Raw genomic sequence first — 17,960 nt, 5'->3', positions numbered from 1 at the left:
TATGTGATCATTAGTGTAATATCTACACCACAAAACTCTCCAAACACCATTATAACTAATAATGAGTTGCCCATTGATTATGTTTATTGACTTTAATTACTCTATACACTGATATTAACACTGGTATATTAAGAGTTTCATCAAGGGGCCAAATATATTTTTGGCCCACGGACCACTGTTTACCTACCACTGGCATACATGTCTCTAATATTCTGTCCACCACCAAATATGTAAAAACAAAACTGGGCAAACATTTAGAAAAGTAGTTTTTATTTATTACAAGGCAAAACATAACATATTGAAGTTGTTCATACTGTCTGGTAACATAACAGAGTATATTAATAATGTACTAACAGTAGTACACAGCTATGAATACCTGCGTTCATGTATTTATACCTCTGAAAAAACTCAGTATCACCACGTCATGATCGCCTTCATACAAAACATGCTCCACTCTTGCATAGACTGCTCACATTTAATATCAATAACTGGTACAGTGGTGGAAGGATGCCTCTATTAATATTATTAATATTATATATAAGTAATATTTTAGTGGGCTTTTTACTCTCCGATCATAATTAACTTTTCTAGAGCTGCAACGATTAGTCGATTGTCACAAAATCGGCAACTTTCTATAGCAGAATAATCATTTTAGTCTTTTTTTAAAGCAAATATGGCAAAAATGTGTTGGTTTTGTTTGTTAAATATGATGATGTAATGATTTTCTGTGTCATTCATGATAGTAAACTTAACATTTTTAAGTTTTGGAACTGTTGGTTGGACAAAAAAAGATTAATTGATAATGAAAATAATTATTATCTATTAGTTTTGGTATAAAAATAAGATATGATTTCAAGTACTGGGAGATCTACAGAAAAGGATAAACCATTAAATGATATGTGGTCTGTTTTTTTGTGTAAACAAGTGCTGCCCAGGTTTTGATAAGTGAGTCTGTTGTTTTATAAACTATATTTTCATTAATTACAACATTTCTATCCTCACAGAGTTCATACTGGCCAAATTATTCTAAAAACTGTAACAATAAAAAATGTGCTAATACGACCAAAGAGCCTCTGTTAAAAATGTGCTCCAACAGTTTTCTTCGTGCAGTATCAGAAAAGTTTTTGGTAACAGCAAAACGGCACAAATCAAAAGTCCAGATCCGCTTCACGTCTCCAGTCTAGGGTCCGTCTTTGGGCGTCTGTGTGCTGTTCTTCTGAGCCAGGCTGGAGATGGCCTGGGCCAGGTTGTTGATGGCCTCTATCTTCCTCTCCTCCAGAGCTTTCTGCTGGGCCCACATGTTCATCTTCCTCTCCTGCAGCTCCATGTACAGCTGCAGGATGTCCTGCGGAGGCCGCGAGGAGCAGGGGGCGGCTGTCGCAGGAGGCGTAGGGAGGATCGGGGTGAATCTTTTGCTGGCGATGGCCTTGCCCACTCTCGTCCCGCTGAGCTTGGCCTGACGCTGCGATTCGATCTCCTCCCGGCTCTTGCCCAGGACCTCGTGCATGGCCTTGAAGAACTCCCAGTGGACACTGGCCACCCCCAGCCTCTTGGCCCTCTCTGCGTTCTTCCTGTACGTGGCCAGCATGTTTCTCCACTTGAGGTCACACTCGTATGCCTTCACGGTGACGTCAGTGACCTCAGACTCCCTCAGTTTGGCGTTCACCCTCACTGCCACCATCTCCCAAAGTTTCTTTTTCTTGCACACTGGCTGGTCGAAAGCCTGATCCATCTCCAGCCGAGTGTTAACAAGGTGCCATGTAGCCTGCAGCGTCCATATAAATTCTAGAGGGGGAAATAAAAAGGTGGAGAATATCACTCACAGTGGTGGAAGACGTACCGAGATCCTTTTCTTTAGTACAAGTACAAATACAGCAATTTTAAAATACTCCATTACAAGTAAAAGTCCCACATGGAAAATCCTACTTAAGGTAAAAAAAGCACTAAAGTATTAGTAATGAAATGCAGATAAAGTATTACAGTAAAAGTACTGCAGTATTATGAGTGATGTAGTATGCAGTATTACAGTAAAAGTAGTGGTTTGGTCCTCTGACTGATATATTATTATTATGACATCATTAGATTATTAATAGTGAAGCATCAGTGTTAGAGCAGCATGTTACTGTTGTAGCTGCTGGAGGTGGAGCTAGTTTACACTACTTTATATACAGTTAGCTAGTTTAGTCCAGTGGTTCCCAACCTAGGGGTGGGGCCCCTCCAAAGGGTCAGCAGATAAATGTGAGGGGTGGTGAGATGATTAATGGGAGAGGAAAGAAGACGTAACAAAGATAAATAGTGAAATATTGCATCATTTTATTGAAATGAAACCATGTGAGAAGTTTAGAGGGAAAAATCACTATTTGGTGGAGCTGTTAACAACTCATCTGAAATGTGAGCCTGACTACACACTGCTTTTTGTAAGACATCCACTGGTTTCATCTTTAACAATGTGTTGTATTTTAAAAGCTTGTTATATTATCTATTGTGTCAAATCTTAATCTGAAAAGTAGCTAAAGCTGTCAAATAAATGTAGTGTCGTAAAAAGTACAATATTTCCGTCTGAAATGTAGTGCAGTAGAAGTATAAAGTAGCATTAATATAAAATACTTGAATACCTTAAAATTAGTGCAGTACTTGAGTAAATATAGTTAGTTACTTTCCAGCTCTTGGTAACTGGTTGTTATATTTATGACCTTGCACTGAACCTGCACACTTTGACATGGCCTGTGCAATAAAAACACCTATTTTAAAGCATACCAGATAGACAGTAAATAAATATAGCAATGCATGTATTTGATGCAGAGCCTGCGCACTCATCAGGCCCTCCTCGCTGCATGCGGTGACTGGATGATATCTAACTTCAGGCAGCGACTACTCACCTGTTTTTGATTTATCAGCGTCCACACTGGACACCACCGTTTCCTTTCCCTCCACCTCAGTACTCTGTATCACAATTGTTTCGATCACCTCCATGCTTTGCTAAATCGCCACCATCACTGTTAAAAGTTGTTTATTTATTATCGGCGTATCTACCGTGGACTTTAACAACCCTCTCAGCATCGAGTAAAACGATGAAAATAGCAACGTCGCTCGGCAGCTTGGGAGCTGTAGTACTTTACGGTTAAGACGAGCGTTCTTTTGATTAGTCGAGCCGCGCTAATAAAACTACAATCCCTAACCGCCGCGACGTGCTCGACAGAAGCTTCACGTTTCAACCGCCTCGGGGAATGTAGTTTTTTAAATCGAGGAAACGCGTTCTAGAAGACCACAGGCAGCGACGTTCCGAACTACAACTACCGCCATCTACCTCGCCGACCCTCCTCTTCACTCCGTGCTCCCTCCCTCGACCGCCCCCTGTTTTTGTTGTTTGGCTAAAGATGGCGTTAGCGGCTAACACAGGCGATTGCTTTTTTGTTGCACCAAAATTAGTGGGCCAGTGGTGTCAAAACATTGAACAAACAGAGCTTTGATTCGTCATTTGATGTGCAAACATGTGTTGTGTTGAGCAAGTACACGTCCATTACGCAGAATAACGCGTGGTCGGCCTCCTCACGATGTAGGCCTGTTTTTTGGTAAGGGAGTGGACCGAAGCTGGTGGGACTCCATTTCCCAGAAGGCACCGCGGCATCAGGTGGTACAACTTTACTTTTCCATGCTGGTATCTGTAGTTCTGACCACACCACTGTGTTATTTGTGTGGAAACTTTTTTGTTTTGAAAAAATATGAATGAACACAGTAAAGTCACATTTCACAAGCTGAGTTATTTAGTTGATTAATTGAAAGAGAGAGAAAAAAAGGACATGTTTGATTTGTTAGTGTTTCACTGGCAGCCTCCAGGGATGCTCAAGAGTGTGTGTAGTATTTTTGTTTGCTGAAAGGAGGAATATTGAGATTAGTGAGCCAGGCAGAGACACCATGGCTGCATCACCTGTGCAAGTGAAACAATCTCGAGCACACGCCAAGGAGGGGCACCCATCATCACCCGAGTCCTCTCTGACCTGGTGCTTGAGTCACCTCTCCAAACCCAGATCGGGGGCTGAACATGGCAAGGCAGACTCAGGCGGTGGCAGAGAGTTGGATAAGAGGACCAGGGTCTCTCAGTGGAGAGCCCTGGTTGCGATCCGGACGCAGCACATCAAGGGTGACAAGGCCGGCATCGCCCGATTCAGAACTCGAGGTGGTCTTCGGCCCCTGTTGGACCTGCTTGGGCACCCAGACTGCTCCAGGAAAACTTTGGACCTGGCTCTCAGCATCCTGGCCAACTGCTGCACTGAGCTGGAGACACGCATAGAGGTGAGATGAACTAAATAATAAAAAATATATTGAAAACTGATGTGATTTAATCTTTAAAATTGCTCATATCTGAATCGTCTTCCACTACAGATTCGTAAGCTGGATGGAATAAACGTCGTAGGTAAGTGAAATCGTCCACTCATGTGACTTTTTATGATAAAAGCCAGGATTCACAATCATTTTTATCAGATATTAAAACATTTCATCTTAAAAAAAACCTATTCTTGACTTTCTCAGTGGACATCCTGAAGAGAAATGTGGCCCTGGAGACCGTCCAGAACCGAGCAGCCCGAGCTTTGGGAAACTTGGCGATGGATCCAGAGAGCTCAGCACTCATTCACTCTGCCGGTAAGAGAGAGGAGGGAAATGGTAGCGCGTCTCACTGCATCACTTTTTTAAGTTGGCAGTTTTTCCTGCATTTAGAAATGAGAAGCAGCTTTAATGCTTTTTGCAGCAGAATTAACTAAAATGTACAATTTATAGTAACTTATTTTTTCTTTTCTTTATACGGGAAAGAAACACGGATTTATGGGCAGGCTTTAAAGTGTTAGCAGGTATCTTCGGGTTTTTGTGAATGTAAATATTAAAATGTTTTGATTTCATAAAATGACAATGCAAATATTGGATTTTGGCTTTCTAACCTGTTGTATATAAACATTCATACTTTTTCATTTTTATACTTGAGAGTAAGGCAACTAAAGATTATTTTAATGATCTGTTAATCTGTTGATTATTTTCTAAATTAGTTTGTTAGTTGTTTGGTCATAAAATGTCATAAAATGGTGAAAAATTTAGATAACTGTTTCCCAAAGCCCAAAATTACACCTTCAAATGCCTTGTTTTGTCTGGAATAAGATAATTTAGACATTTCTTTTCTTAAAAAATGACTCAACATGATTAGGCAGTTATCAAAATAGTTGGCAATTAATTTAATAGTTTGCAACTAATCAATAAATCGACTAATCTTCTGAATTTCTATGCTTCCCACCCTCCCTCCATACATTTCAGGTCTGTCTTCACAGTCAAAATATGTAATAAAGCAAAAAAATGCTTAAAATAATCTAAATATATATATATACATATATATATTTATATATATATATTTATATTCTTGAGGCATGAAGTGATCCATCCAGCTATTCATATTATAATTCATTACCAGTGGATGAGAGGAACAGGTGTGCAGAAACTTGCCAAATGGTCCAAATGTGTTGAATATTTTCTCTTCATAAGAAACTTGAATAAAGAGAGATCAGTTAGAAAATATGTGACAACTGACAACACAGATTTATGGGGATTAAACTCCAACGATGTGAAAAATCTACATAAAGTGTAGGGAGATAGGAAGAAAGGGCATGACCCTCCGAAGTCTAAATGCTGCTGCTGCTGCTGGTGGTGGTGGAGCGAGGCCAGTAGGTGGAAACATTTGGACAAGTCTCCCTGGATACCACAGAGGTCATGGTGTTGACGGCTGGGTTGTTTAATAATAGGTCAGAATAACAAGTTAAAGCATCTAGACAGTGATTGGCTGGAGGAACGCAGGCAGGAATATCATTGGTAAGATGTGGTGATGTCCGAATTATGAATGAAGCGTTTTATGACAGCGTGGGAAAGCGGAGGGTACTTTGGTTGGGTACCTTTCAGATTTGAAGTGATACCAGTACCGGTACCTGGTGTTCGGTATCGATACTCAACGGTACTTCATTTCAGTACTTTACTCTAAATCTGTAACGCCTGAAGTATCAACCCAAAAAGTCCCAAAATCCTTACTTTAAAATGTTTTGCCTATTTATTTTGAACATATATAACAAGTGCAAAATATATATTAAAATCTATTCACATGGGTTATTTAGCCTTTATTAACCATATTTCTTCTAAACATATTTCTTAATATGTGTTTCTGTTGTTAGCACTGTTTTCCCACAATGCATCTGTGTAGCTGTTGCGCCATTATAGTTACACATGGTGACACCATGACTGAGTTTAGTAGGTGTAATGACGTTCGTGATATTTCTCAACGAACGTCAACACAGGTTACTGCTGGTATTGCACCCATGAGCAAGGTATAAATAGTTTCTGGACAGAGATATAATAATCTGCTCTGTCATGCGCCCAGCTCGTGCGTTCCTCTACAGACCTATGCGCCTGAATGTACCAAAATTAGGCACCGTTTAATTTGATGTAAATCAATACTCGGTAGTACTGATATAATTCGGTCGGTACTATTAAAAGTACGAACTTCAGTACCCAACCCTGGAGGTGACGGAGATAAACAGACTACAGTTGGAAATGTCTATTCATGTTACCATTAATCAGTTCTTCTTTCTTTTTTCTACACAGGTGGCGTTCCTCTCCTCCTCCTCTGTGTGTCTCTCTCCTCTGCCCCCTCTTCCCCCACCACTGCACCCCCCAAAGAACCCTGCCCTAAACTGGAGTGTGCTCAGTCCGCCGCTCGAGCTCTCCTCTACCTCTCCGACACGCCCTCGAACCGCCTGTCGCTGCTCACCCAAGGGACCGTATCTGCCCTCGCCCCCCTCATCGCTCCGGAGTACCCCCAGGGGCTGAGGCGGGCGGCGCTCAGGACCATCCATGAGCTGACCCGGAGCTGCGGTGTCGAATGTGCCAGGGAGGTGTCGCGTTCTGGGGTCCTGGCGCAGCTCGGTGTCATGGCGTCGGGGGAGTCCGGTAAACCTTTTGAGGAGCTGGCACTGAAAACTTTGGCCAACATGTGCTCCCAAGGCTGCCTGCGCCCTCTTGTGGGGTCACTCGGGGTCATTCAGAAATTCACAGAGGAGGTGAAGAGAGACCCGCTGAAGTCTGGAGTCTTCCTCAAGGCGCTGTGCTTGTGCTGTAAGGAAGCCGTCAACCGGGCTAAGGTGAAGGAGAGCGGCGGACTGGAGGCGTTAATCAGCTTTTTGGCCGCCCACAAGAGTCACCCCCTTTCCCGGCTCGCTATTCTGGCCTGTGTGGACTTTGTTTTTGATGAAACGGCCATGGAGCAGTTGCAGGAGTTAGGGCTGGTCCCTCTGCTTGTTGCCCGACTCGTCGAGCTCACCAGAGGGGAGGAGCAACCCCCCGAGAAGATGGACGTAAGCATCACCTCCAGCATGTCTCCCACTGAGCTCCTGTCCTCGACAGGTTTCGACTCTTTCGACTTTCCCCCACCTGAGGGGTACAAGAAGGAGGAGGCTGGTCGGGAGCAAGGTCTGTGCTCATCGAGCTTTTTAAGTCTCAGGTATGTAAAATGAAGAGCTCAAGTACATTTTTTATTATTCTTTATCATTCTTTTCTTTTAAAGCTAATGTTATTTGTGGTTTCTTCAGGTCCTGGTTGGTGTCTGAGGGTTTGATCTCTTCTGAGGGGGACCTGCTCGATTCCCCGGGCAGTGTTGACGGGGAATGGGCAAGTCTTCAGATCCAACCGTCTTCATCCCCTCAAACCTCCTCCCCGAACCCTGACTCGCATCCCTCTCCAAAAAACTCTTCTCCTCCCAACCCCGTTACCTCTTCTGCTTCTAAAAAAGTAGCTCAGCCCTCCTGCGTGCCCCAGCTGTCATCCCCAGGGAAAGTCACCGACCCGCCTCCCTCCAGTCCACAAATCCAGCCTGCTTCCTCCACTGTCTCCTCTCCCACTAAAACGCCAGTTTCTCCATCAAAGTTCACATCCCCGCACAGAAGGAGGCAGCGGGCTCACTCATCAGTCTGTTTATCAAAAGTCACTCTTGACACCCCTCCCTCTGCCTCCCGCTCCATGGCGTACCACCACCCTTACCACCCTGAACCCTGGACCCCGGAGTCTCCCATCCTGCTGCTGCTTTCTCGCTTCTCCCACTCCACGGACCCGAGTGCCGCTCTGGTTAACTCGGGCATCATGTCCGGTCTGCTCTACTACCTCACCCAGCACCAGGACCCCAGCAGCAGGTGCTTCCGCATGCTGTGCCGGCTAAGCTGCAACCCCAACTGTTTGCAGTCACTGGTCCGGACCGGCTCCGTGGCGCTGATTCGCCACCATCTCTGCCAGAGAGAGCGGGGATCGCAGGGAGAGAGGAGGCAGACGGACCGAGTGAAAGCTAAAGTTAGACAACTGGGTAAGAGAAAGAAAATCATAATGAGGTTACAAGTTGATTTCATGGTAACTTTTGATAACCTAAGGAGCGTTATTCAACCTGTAAACTTCATAGTTTCTTTAAAATAACAGTTTCAACAAAGATAGAGCCCAGAGTGACGCCTTCAAATGTCTTGTTTTGTCTAACAGTCCAAAGTCCAAACACATTATACATAAATAAACACACATACATATAAATGTTTGGTAGGTTTCCTTTGAAAAAAATTACTATTTAAAGTTAGAGATAATAAAAATGTGACTAATCTTCTATTATATTAGTGAGTAAATCATTAAATGTAATTACCAGGAAGTAGCTTAAATAATAAATGTAACTATTCGTCATTTTTAGGGCTGTAGTTAACAACCATTTTCACTATTGATTAATCTGACCATTATTTTTCTATGAATTAATCATGATATACATATGACATATAACAAGTGTCAAATTTTGCTAATGCAACCAGCATAATTTGGTATTTTTCCCTTAAAAAACGACTGAAGCAATTATTGTAGTTGCCCATTAATTTTCTGTCAATCACTTAATCAATTAAACTATTCATTGCAGCTCTTTTATATATAAGAGAAGTTTATAATTGTGACTTGTCCTTGTAGGTTTGGCTCTTCTCAGTAATCTGCGGGTCCAGTGTGAGTCTGGATTCGGCTCTGGAGTTATCGCTCACGTGATGCTTTCCGGCTCCGAGTCAGACAAGATGAACTGCGCTCTGTCTCTGCCGTTAATCAGCAGGTGAGTCGTAAAAGTGTAGAAAATATGAGATCTGTCAGGTTTTAAGACTGAAAAGTGTAGGAATGTCGTAAAATTAACTTTTTTTGTCCTCATATTATTCTCAAGGGCCTTTAAAGAGTTGTATTGTACTTCATTTACTGAGTTAATGCTTTTTAATTTACTATTCTCAGATTTACTTGCAGACAGATGATTAAGACAATCAAATATGAGTTTTATAAATCCTCTTTTTCTCCGACAGCAACAAGCCCCTGTTGAAGAAGCTCCTCCTGGACAGCGGCGGTCTGCTCTTGGCTCTGCAGCCCCTCTGCTGCGATGACGATGACATGGATGAAGACCACCCCGCTGAAAGTGTGAGGTTCCTTTCTGATTGGTTTAACTTACCCCATTCAGCTCTGACCTCTCAGCCCCACACACTGTACCTCTCTCTCCTGATTGGATGCCTCTCTAACCTGACGGGCGTCGTCAAAGCGGAACTTGACAAAAGACATCTCAACCCGGTTAAAACACAGACGGTCGGTAAAAGAGACGCTGCTTCCCCCCCTCCTTCGAAAAAGGCTCGACTAGTAGACGTCTGTCCTTACGGTGAGTCAGACTTTGACCTCCTGCTGCTGCTGGACGACGGCACCGAGATCCCGGCCAACAGGGAGGCTGTAGCAGGGGTGGAGGGAACAGACGGGGTCGGCTCTGAGTACTTCAGGGCTCTGCTGAGAGGCGGATTCGGAGAGGCTCAGGGTGACTTAGAAGAAGCCATCCACATTAAAGATGTTAGCACAGGTATGTTGCTACCGGTGCTGCATTACCTGCACGGGTGTCGCCTCCCAAACGACACGGAAACAACAAAAGAAGGGGATGATGGAGAGAAGAGAGGACACTGTCAGATTTTGAACACACTGGTCCTTGATGGGCTGGATTTCTGTAAAAAGGAGAAGGAGGAGCACCCGGCTTTCCAGAAAACACGTCTAGGCGAGGTGATGACCGGAGCGTGCAGATTCTTGGTGACGGAGCTGCAGAGAGAGTTAGAAGATCTCTGCGTGTCTCTTCTCCTGTCCTGCTCCACCAAGGCTGCTAGTCGAGCTGCATCAGCTCCCACGGAGGACAACGCCGACAAGGACGCATCTAAAATGGACCAAGAATGTCTCGAATCTGCCGAGGAGAACCTGGCCAATCGAACATCCGAGTTGGAGTTGAGTGGCTTAGAGGCACAAACGGAAAATCTACCGGGACAGACGAAGAAACCAAACAGTTTCCTACATCAAACAGACAGTAAAAAAAGCTGCGCGGCTAGTCGAAAGGCTAGCAGGGAACTCGGTCCAACTTCGGACCTGAAGGACGCCCCGGTGTCCAGATCAAGCTCACTCACTCCAGAAGAGCTGAGACCAAAGAACTTGACGAGAAGTTCAGCACAGGGTGGGATGCTGGCTGCTCTCCTCCCTCAGATATACTGGTTTTCCCAGCGGTACAGCTACCCAGCGCTGGGTCGGGCCTGCTTGTCTCTGCTGCTGGGCTGTCAGGACTGTCCTCGGCCCTTCTCCTCCTCCTCCCTCGCCAGGGAGTGCCTTCGCAGACTCGCCAGAGAGGCAGACTGCACGGACACTTTGAAACAGGACCTGCTGAGTCTGGCCACGGCCGCTCTGAGCTAAGCTGATGAAACGTGGATTGATGTGGTTGATATGAATTCAGAGGTCACAGATCAGAGTCAGAGTCGACTTGGGGAGCTTGTTATAAGCCTCTAGAAAAGATGCCATTGTTATAATTTTATTAAATGTCTAATATAGTCCAAAGTGCAGGTTATAACAGTGGCATCATTACCTGAAAAACATGCTGTTTGAATTCTTTCGGCACTAACAAGAATGTTGATTTATTTTCATAATTTCAAAGCCTGAATTTTTATTTAGTTTGTAGCCTGTCAAAGCATGACATAATGGTGTTAATTTACTGTTTAACTTCTAATGACATTTGTATTGTGATTTTTCTTTTTCTTTTTTTTTGAAGGGAGGGCGGAGAGCAAGTGTCAGCAAATGCATTTGATAAATGTAATTAATTTAGCTGGAAGTACTGGAATTATCAGGTTTGGTCTAGGAGCCAGTTGTTTATTTTGTACATACATAGAGATAATATGAAATAGCAGAATATACAGTGTAGATTTCACCTGTCGCATATCAATTTATGCCAACTGAATATATAAATTTATGCCACTTAATCCGTTGTTGGAGCTTCACTTTGCCTTCAGTTTTTTTTTCTTGTTTGATTTTGGATCCAGAAACTGATTTTCTACACATTGATCAGAGCACATATCTTCAGGTAATGTCAGTCTGTTAGATTTCACTCCAACAGAGAGATAAATGTCTCAAAAACGGTTGAATTCTTGTGAAATTCAGTGAATGAATCGTTATGACTTTTCATTTTCAGGAGTCCGACACCTGGCATAGAGCGGCAGGGTGGTGCAGTGGTTAGCACTGTTGCCTCACCCGCCGGCCGGCTGGGTCCCTTCTGTAATGAGTTTTGTCCGGGTACTCCAGCTTCACACAGACCAAAAACATGCAGGTTAGGTTAATTGGAGACTCTTATTGCCCCTAGGTGTGACTGGTTGTCTGTCTAATCTATGTTAGTGATGTGATGTACTGGCGACCTGTCCAGTGTGTACCTTGCCTTTTGCCCAATGACACCTGGCATGCTACTAATTATTACTAAATGTTTTTGCATTTTAAAGGATAAAGCTGCAGAGATTCAATCAAATCACATAAAAATACAAAAACTAAAAAAGTCTCTCAATACTCTCCAACTTCCATCATTTTCTTCCTACTGAAAAATATAGGTTATACATATGTAGTTTAGTGCATTTGTTGGGAACTCTTTTGAGTTATTTGAGCGGATTTATACACGTTTGGCCCTTTAGTGAGTATTTACTACGGTGTCAAGAAGCTCCTGAGTCAACTTATGTTTTGTAAGTCAAATCACTCCCTGTTTTAGCTGTGTCATTATACACAAAGACACACATGATAAAAACATGACAAACAAAACTGTACAAAGTCAATGGACAGGTCATGCAGAGGAGCACGGGGCTCATTTCTTTTTCATCTCTCACCTCCGGTCTTGAACATTAGCGATGATGCTCAAGCTGCTTTTGAAAGATGCTGATGCAACTACGACTCCTCAGTTGACAGGAGAGACACTCTTTAGTGCATTGTTGTTGTTTTATAGCTGAACTACTAACAGGATGCAAAAAAGTGATGTTTTGGTATCACAGATGATGAACAAAGGCATGAAAATGTGAGTTTTAAAGGTAAAACATGAGACACTTGTAGGCTGTTTTGAGGCTGTCAGTAATAATGAGTTTTTATAAAAAAACATCTGCAGACATGTCATGCACATAACAAATCAATACACTAATTTCAACCCCCTCCTCTAATTGCCCTCACAGTTAATGCATTAATCTGAAAGTCAGACTCTGAATATCCTAAATTCGGGTCCCCAGTATTTACAGCAACAAGACAGCGTGTGTGGGATCGACTCAAAACTAACTCTAGTGCCCATGATCATTGTAAAGAAGGAGCATGCTGCAGCAGTGTGGCTCATTAACAGTTGGAGGTCAGTGGCACCAAAGAATAAGCAACTAACATCAGGCTTTGATTAAACTAACATTAATGTTTTTTTAACCTTTTTGTGGGATTTATTGACAATAGGGAAACAGAGAATATTAGCAATGTTATCCTCAGTGCCCCAGTGTCTGCAGGATTTGAACATTTCTAGCATTGATGACCCTTATTGGCAGTTAAAGAAGACGCCACACTTTTGTCTCAGAAACACATAAATTGCACACTACTCTGAATTAAAGAAACAAGAAATGGCACTCATTGTAAGAGAGCATAAAGTGGTTTTATTCCCATCTGAGTGCACCGCTTGATGACGATGCTACTTCGCCTCCGTTTCGGTCAGTATAATTAAGTCAAGCAGGCTGCAGACTGGAGTTTCAGGAGTAGAGAAATGTGACTGGTCCCCTCAATGATGGGAGCCCTCGTAGCCGTCGGGCAGAGCGTTGGTGTGAGAGTTGTGGAACAGACTGTGGTTTCCATCGCCCCAGGGAAATTTCTACAAGGAGACAGGTTGGCAAATTAGTAAATAAAAATCTTTACATTCACCTAAGACCATTTCCATTAAAAAAATGTTTTGCAGAGTTCTGAAAAAGTGGGTAAAATGAGCCCACCTTGGTGCGGATACGCAGGTGAGGGTATGCCACAAACTCTGGTCCATCATGCGAGTTAGCCTGCATCTTCATGTAGGCGTTGGCCATGCAGACACCAACACCAGGTAAGGCCAGCACCCAGGTCAGTATCTTCCAGGTCTTTGCTGTGGAAAACAATTAGTTAAAAAAACAACAAAACACATGACTAAAGCACTAAAATCAATCCAAATATATTTGTGTGTGTGTGTGTGTGCAACGCAAACATAAATTTAGAGCAGCTGTCGTGCTATGGAGTCCATACCGATGATTAAAACTGATTATCTGCCAAACAGCGTGAATGTGCAGGACGGCTGCCAACTCTGCAGACATTTCAGTTAATGTTTAACAGCGGACTCTGAGGCGTTGTTTTTTTTTTTTTTTTTTTTTTTTGTGTGCATATAGCAGGTCTGAATTTGGTTAATATGACAGACAAGACAGACACAGGAAAGCCACACTGACCTCCTCCCTCATGGCTCGAATGCGACGCAGCGGCAAACACCCGACGAGCGGCCAAGGCAGACAGAGACATCTGCAGAGTTTATAGATAGAAATGTTTAATCACACCTGCATAAACATACATGATGAATGTGAAAACACAGTGACCACACACTTCAGTGTTATGTCACACCAAAGAAGTGTAAGGAGATTAAAATGACCTATGCTGCTTTATTTGCATGTCAAGGGGGACTTCTGTAACCTTTGTACTGACCCAAGACACACAACAGACCAACAGAAATAATAACAAAGTGATCTAAAGATAACTTGTATGCAAGAATCTGATATTTGTGATCAAATAATTAGCAGAAAATATCATTTATATACCTGAAAACTTTACAAATAAACACCTACAGTACAGTAAGGGTTGAAACTGGGCCTACTGCTGTTGCTGCATATCAAGAGTACTACTAATCTAGCAAAAATGTAAAAAATAAGTAAATTAAGGTAAAACTTACTGTTCTTCAGGTAGGCAATATTATAAATGCTTTATTTTCCTCTTCTTATTTCTCTGGTGTAAGCGTTGCTCTTTTAATTTTCTCCTCTTCTCAGCTTGTTTGTCCTTCAGTCTGTCCTGAGCTGAACTCTGTTAGTCAGACTCCTCCCTATTTCAATCTGTCGCTGCGCCAAGAAACTTTATATTTGGGCAAGTGCAAAGGCGGGCAGATAAGTGACGAAGAGGAAGAGGATGGGGAGGGGGAGGAGGAGGAGGTGTGTGGGTGCTGTGGAGGACATTCAGCCTATATTAAAAAAAAGAGTGCAATCAGGGCAGAGCGCTTATTAATCCTCATTAATGGCCTCCTAAGTTAATGGAGAAGGCTGATTAATATAATCAGTGTGCCAGCTTTCACTTTTGGTTTCAGGCTGTTCGGTCCTCACTGTCGTTCTTAAAAAGCTCCTGGAGTTCAGCTGCAGGTCACAGGTGCAACGTGACGTCACTCTATTTACATTTTTACGATTACTTCATCACCAAAGGCTGTAAATCCTTCTTGTTTTTCCTTCCAAATCAGATTAACAATGACATCGTAATGTGAAAAATATAAGCCATTGAGGGCAATGTTATTACTCAAAGGCAAGTCCTCTGGGATTGAGATCTCATATACAAAAAAAAGACTTAAAAGTTAAAGTATTTATAAATGTAGTAGATCACAGGCTTCTAAGCTTTCTTCAGCCTTTGTCATATGATATTAACAGTATAAATTACAGTTTCCTGTGTTAACATATCCAGTTTCATAACAAAGGAAGTTGGTTTGTCATAAAGAGAGAAAATATACGTTATTAGAATATATTGACAAAAAATTACATTGCTGTTTTAAAACCAAGATGTGCATAATTTTTCAAGTCTGTCTTAAAAAACCAGTCAGGAGCCCAAATGAATATTAAAAGACGTTTTTCGTGCTGTAATGATGTATCCTGTTCATACTGACCAATAGAAGATCTCTTCATAATGCACTTACAATGTAAGTGATGAGGGACAAAATCCACAGTCCTCCTCCTGTGCAAGAAAAATGTATTTAAAAGTTGATCTGAAGCTAATATGAAGCCTCAGCTGTCAAAATAAGTCAAACCAAGTAGATATCTTTCAACATTACAGTGTTTTTGGTGTCAATGTCCCTCTTTTTGTTACTATACTTCCACCACAGCTCAACAGGGAAACACAAAGAGGGAATTTGATGCTAAAAAGTAAATGTGTCAGATATCCGCTTGGTATGACTAACTCAGACTGCTGAAGCCTCATATAAGCTTCACATCAACTTTTAAATGACTGTGTGGACACACTATGCATTTTGTCCTCCATCTATTACATCGAAAGAACATGTTAAAGGGATCTTTTAATAGTCAGTATGAACAGGAGGAATTATTAAAGCAAGGAAAACCTCTTTCACCGTTGGTATGGACACCTGACTGCTATTTTAAGACACACTTGAAGGATTTGAGAACTTGTCCTTTAATACAAACTATCCACCAGATGGGGCAGTGCTGCTATGAGGAAGCTGTCCTTAAAACACTCTGCTTGTCCTTTCAGTCAGTTGTGTTAAACAGGCTTACTTCTGCATTGGAGTTCCTTCCTTCTCGGTTAGTGTTTGTACTGAGTTCATTATTTGGACTGCAGAAATGACCCTGTATAACCTTTAAAAAAGGTTGTAGCATTGAATTTGATTTAAGCTGATAAAACTGTATGTTGAGTCAGTTATTTAGATGCTCTTCTGAATTTAGTATTAAGTTAGAAAGAGTTGAGTCCACTGAACAACATATATTGTTCAATAAATTGTAATAAGATACAAAATCCAGCAGTCATGATGTGCCAAAGTAGGTTTTCATATCTTTATTTTCCCATTGGGTGTACTCAGAAGAACAGAAGCAACAACTTACTGCTCCAAACTGCTTTGCACATGATGAAATATCTATGTAGAGTTTATGTACAAATCTAGAAATAAGCACACAGACAAAAAAGGCAGTGTAGCCACCACTTCTTTCGGTGGTTATTCTCGATTTTCACACCGTTAGTGATGCCTTTGTCGTCTCGGTCTGGACAGTTTCGTGCTGAAGTGCAAACAGCAGCTGGAGCCAGCAGTGATGTCAGACCGTCATGCAAGCAGCAGCCAGTCTGAACGTCTAGCACTTGTGTTATTGTGGGCAGAGGAAACACACACCATCTCAGCACAGACATGTACTGGAAGACAGACACGTGGAGGTATGCGTGTGCTGCAGGTGTGCAGCTGGAAGTCCGACCTGCAGACATGTTATTTAGGTCACTGAATCGCCTTTTAACATGTGTTTGAATGCATGTGTTGAATAAGAAGCAGAAACAGAAATGTATGCAATATAGAAGTGTCTAAACCCTTAGCAAATGATCTAATTTTAGGTTTTGAATTAATTAATCATCCTTTGTTAGTTTGTCTTACTCCTCAGATTAACAGTGACATCTGAGGAATTTAAGCCAATGAGGCCAATGTTATTACCTCAATGGCAAATCCTGTGGGAATGACATCTCTTGTACAACAATGATGTCAAAGTTGTATTTCTAAAGGCTTTCTTGAGGATTTGAAGAAAATATGCTGATCTGATGTTTTAATAGGAAAATGTTGCTGTCACTGTTAAATGTATCTGTATTTTTGGTAGACCTACAGTTAAATAAACTACAAACGTAGTCATTGAAACTTAAAATCACTCAAATCTGAGCTAGGAGATTTTCACATATATAATAGCATATGTTTGTGCTCTCTGTACTTCAATATTTTGACCCACAATTTAATGAAGCCGGTTATCTCTTTAGATCGCAGCCTTGTATTTACAGTATAATTATTCAAAAAAAGTGGGGCACTTACAGTAATTACACAGTATAGGAGAAGAGTTGGTAAAATAAGATATATACCAAGTAGCCTGTAGTGCTGTATATTATTTTTTAGCCATAGTAGAGGGCCTGAGGGATGACAGAATCAATCAGTCCACCACTTTGTTTCAGACTGACTCAACAACTATTAGATTGATTGCCAAGAAAATGTGTACAGTTGTTCATGGTCCCTGGCCAAACTTAACTGAAATACTTCAACATAAAGACATTCATTGTTCCCAGACAACTTTTACTTTTTAGGTTGACATTTGGTGACATTGGTTTTGTGACTCAGCATCTGTTGGATGTCCATTAATTTTAATATAGACATTAATGTTTCTCTCCCCAGGAGGAATTGTCTGAGCTTTGGTGATCCTCTGACTTTTCCTCAATGGCACCACCATCAGGACATTTGTTTTATTCCCCCAGCCCTTCGGTTTATGAACAAGTCGATAGCTCCTGCTCTGAAATGTGAGGCCAATGCAGAAGTGCCTTAAACCTGCCTTCTTTCTAATGGCCAGCAGGGGGTGACTACACCGACTCCAAAGAGAAGTCAAATTGTATGGAAGTCTATGGGAAAATGACCCTACCCTACCCTCAATCGCTAGTTTCTAGTCTTCATCAATTGTTTTGATTAATAAGTGGCTAACATTGATTAACCCCAGATTCACAGAGTACAGGCTTGGCTGCTGCTGTTTGGCCGTGTGTTCTCAGTTAATGGAAGTGAATTGTAACATTTTGGTCGCCTAAAACACTAATTCAGCATT

General features: G+C 42.0%; 3 protein-coding genes across 3 annotated transcripts; 1 reads left to right on the top strand and 2 right to left on the bottom strand.

Annotated features, from left to right (window-relative positions):
• Positions 1-229: 229 nt before the first annotated feature.
• On the bottom strand, positions 230-3,019 carry si:dkey-66i24.7 (uncharacterized). The gene is made up of 2 exons (XM_062439268.1): positions 2,880-3,019; positions 230-1,785 (listed from the first exon to the last, which is right to left on the bottom strand). The coding sequence occupies exons 1-2, from the start codon at positions 2,971-2,973 to the stop codon at positions 1,181-1,183; spliced, it is 699 nt and encodes a 232-aa protein (XP_062295252.1). The 5' UTR covers positions 2,974-3,019; the 3' UTR covers positions 230-1,180.
• Positions 3,020-3,382: 363 nt separating this feature from the next.
• On the top strand, positions 3,383-11,630 carry armc5 (armadillo repeat containing 5). The gene is made up of 7 exons (XM_062437902.1): positions 3,383-4,293; positions 4,384-4,414; positions 4,531-4,641; positions 6,634-7,528; positions 7,617-8,380; positions 9,010-9,142; positions 9,381-11,630. Exons 1-7 carry the CDS (start codon positions 3,916-3,918, stop codon positions 10,780-10,782), a joined length of 3,714 nt encoding a protein of 1,237 aa, XP_062293886.1. The 5' UTR covers positions 3,383-3,915; the 3' UTR covers positions 10,783-11,630.
• Positions 11,631-12,996: 1,366 nt separating this feature from the next.
• On the bottom strand, positions 12,997-14,473 carry LOC133998889 (cytochrome c oxidase subunit 6A, mitochondrial). The gene is made up of 4 exons (XM_062437905.1): positions 14,318-14,473; positions 13,824-13,893; positions 13,347-13,489; positions 12,997-13,231 (listed from the first exon to the last, which is right to left on the bottom strand). The coding sequence occupies exons 2-4, from the start codon at positions 13,891-13,893 to the stop codon at positions 13,142-13,144; spliced, it is 303 nt and encodes a 100-aa protein (XP_062293889.1). The 5' UTR covers positions 14,318-14,473; the 3' UTR covers positions 12,997-13,141.
• Between the last annotated feature and the right edge of the window lie 3,487 nt (positions 14,474-17,960).

The sequence above is a fragment of the Scomber scombrus genome, chromosome 18 (genome assembly GCF_963691925.1).
Source record: "Scomber scombrus chromosome 18, fScoSco1.1, whole genome shotgun sequence".
Lineage (NCBI taxonomy): Eukaryota > Metazoa > Chordata > Actinopteri > Scombriformes > Scombridae > Scomber > Scomber scombrus.
The sequence above is the reverse complement of the archived record's forward strand: the minus strand, read 5'-3'. Positions and strand labels throughout refer to the sequence as shown.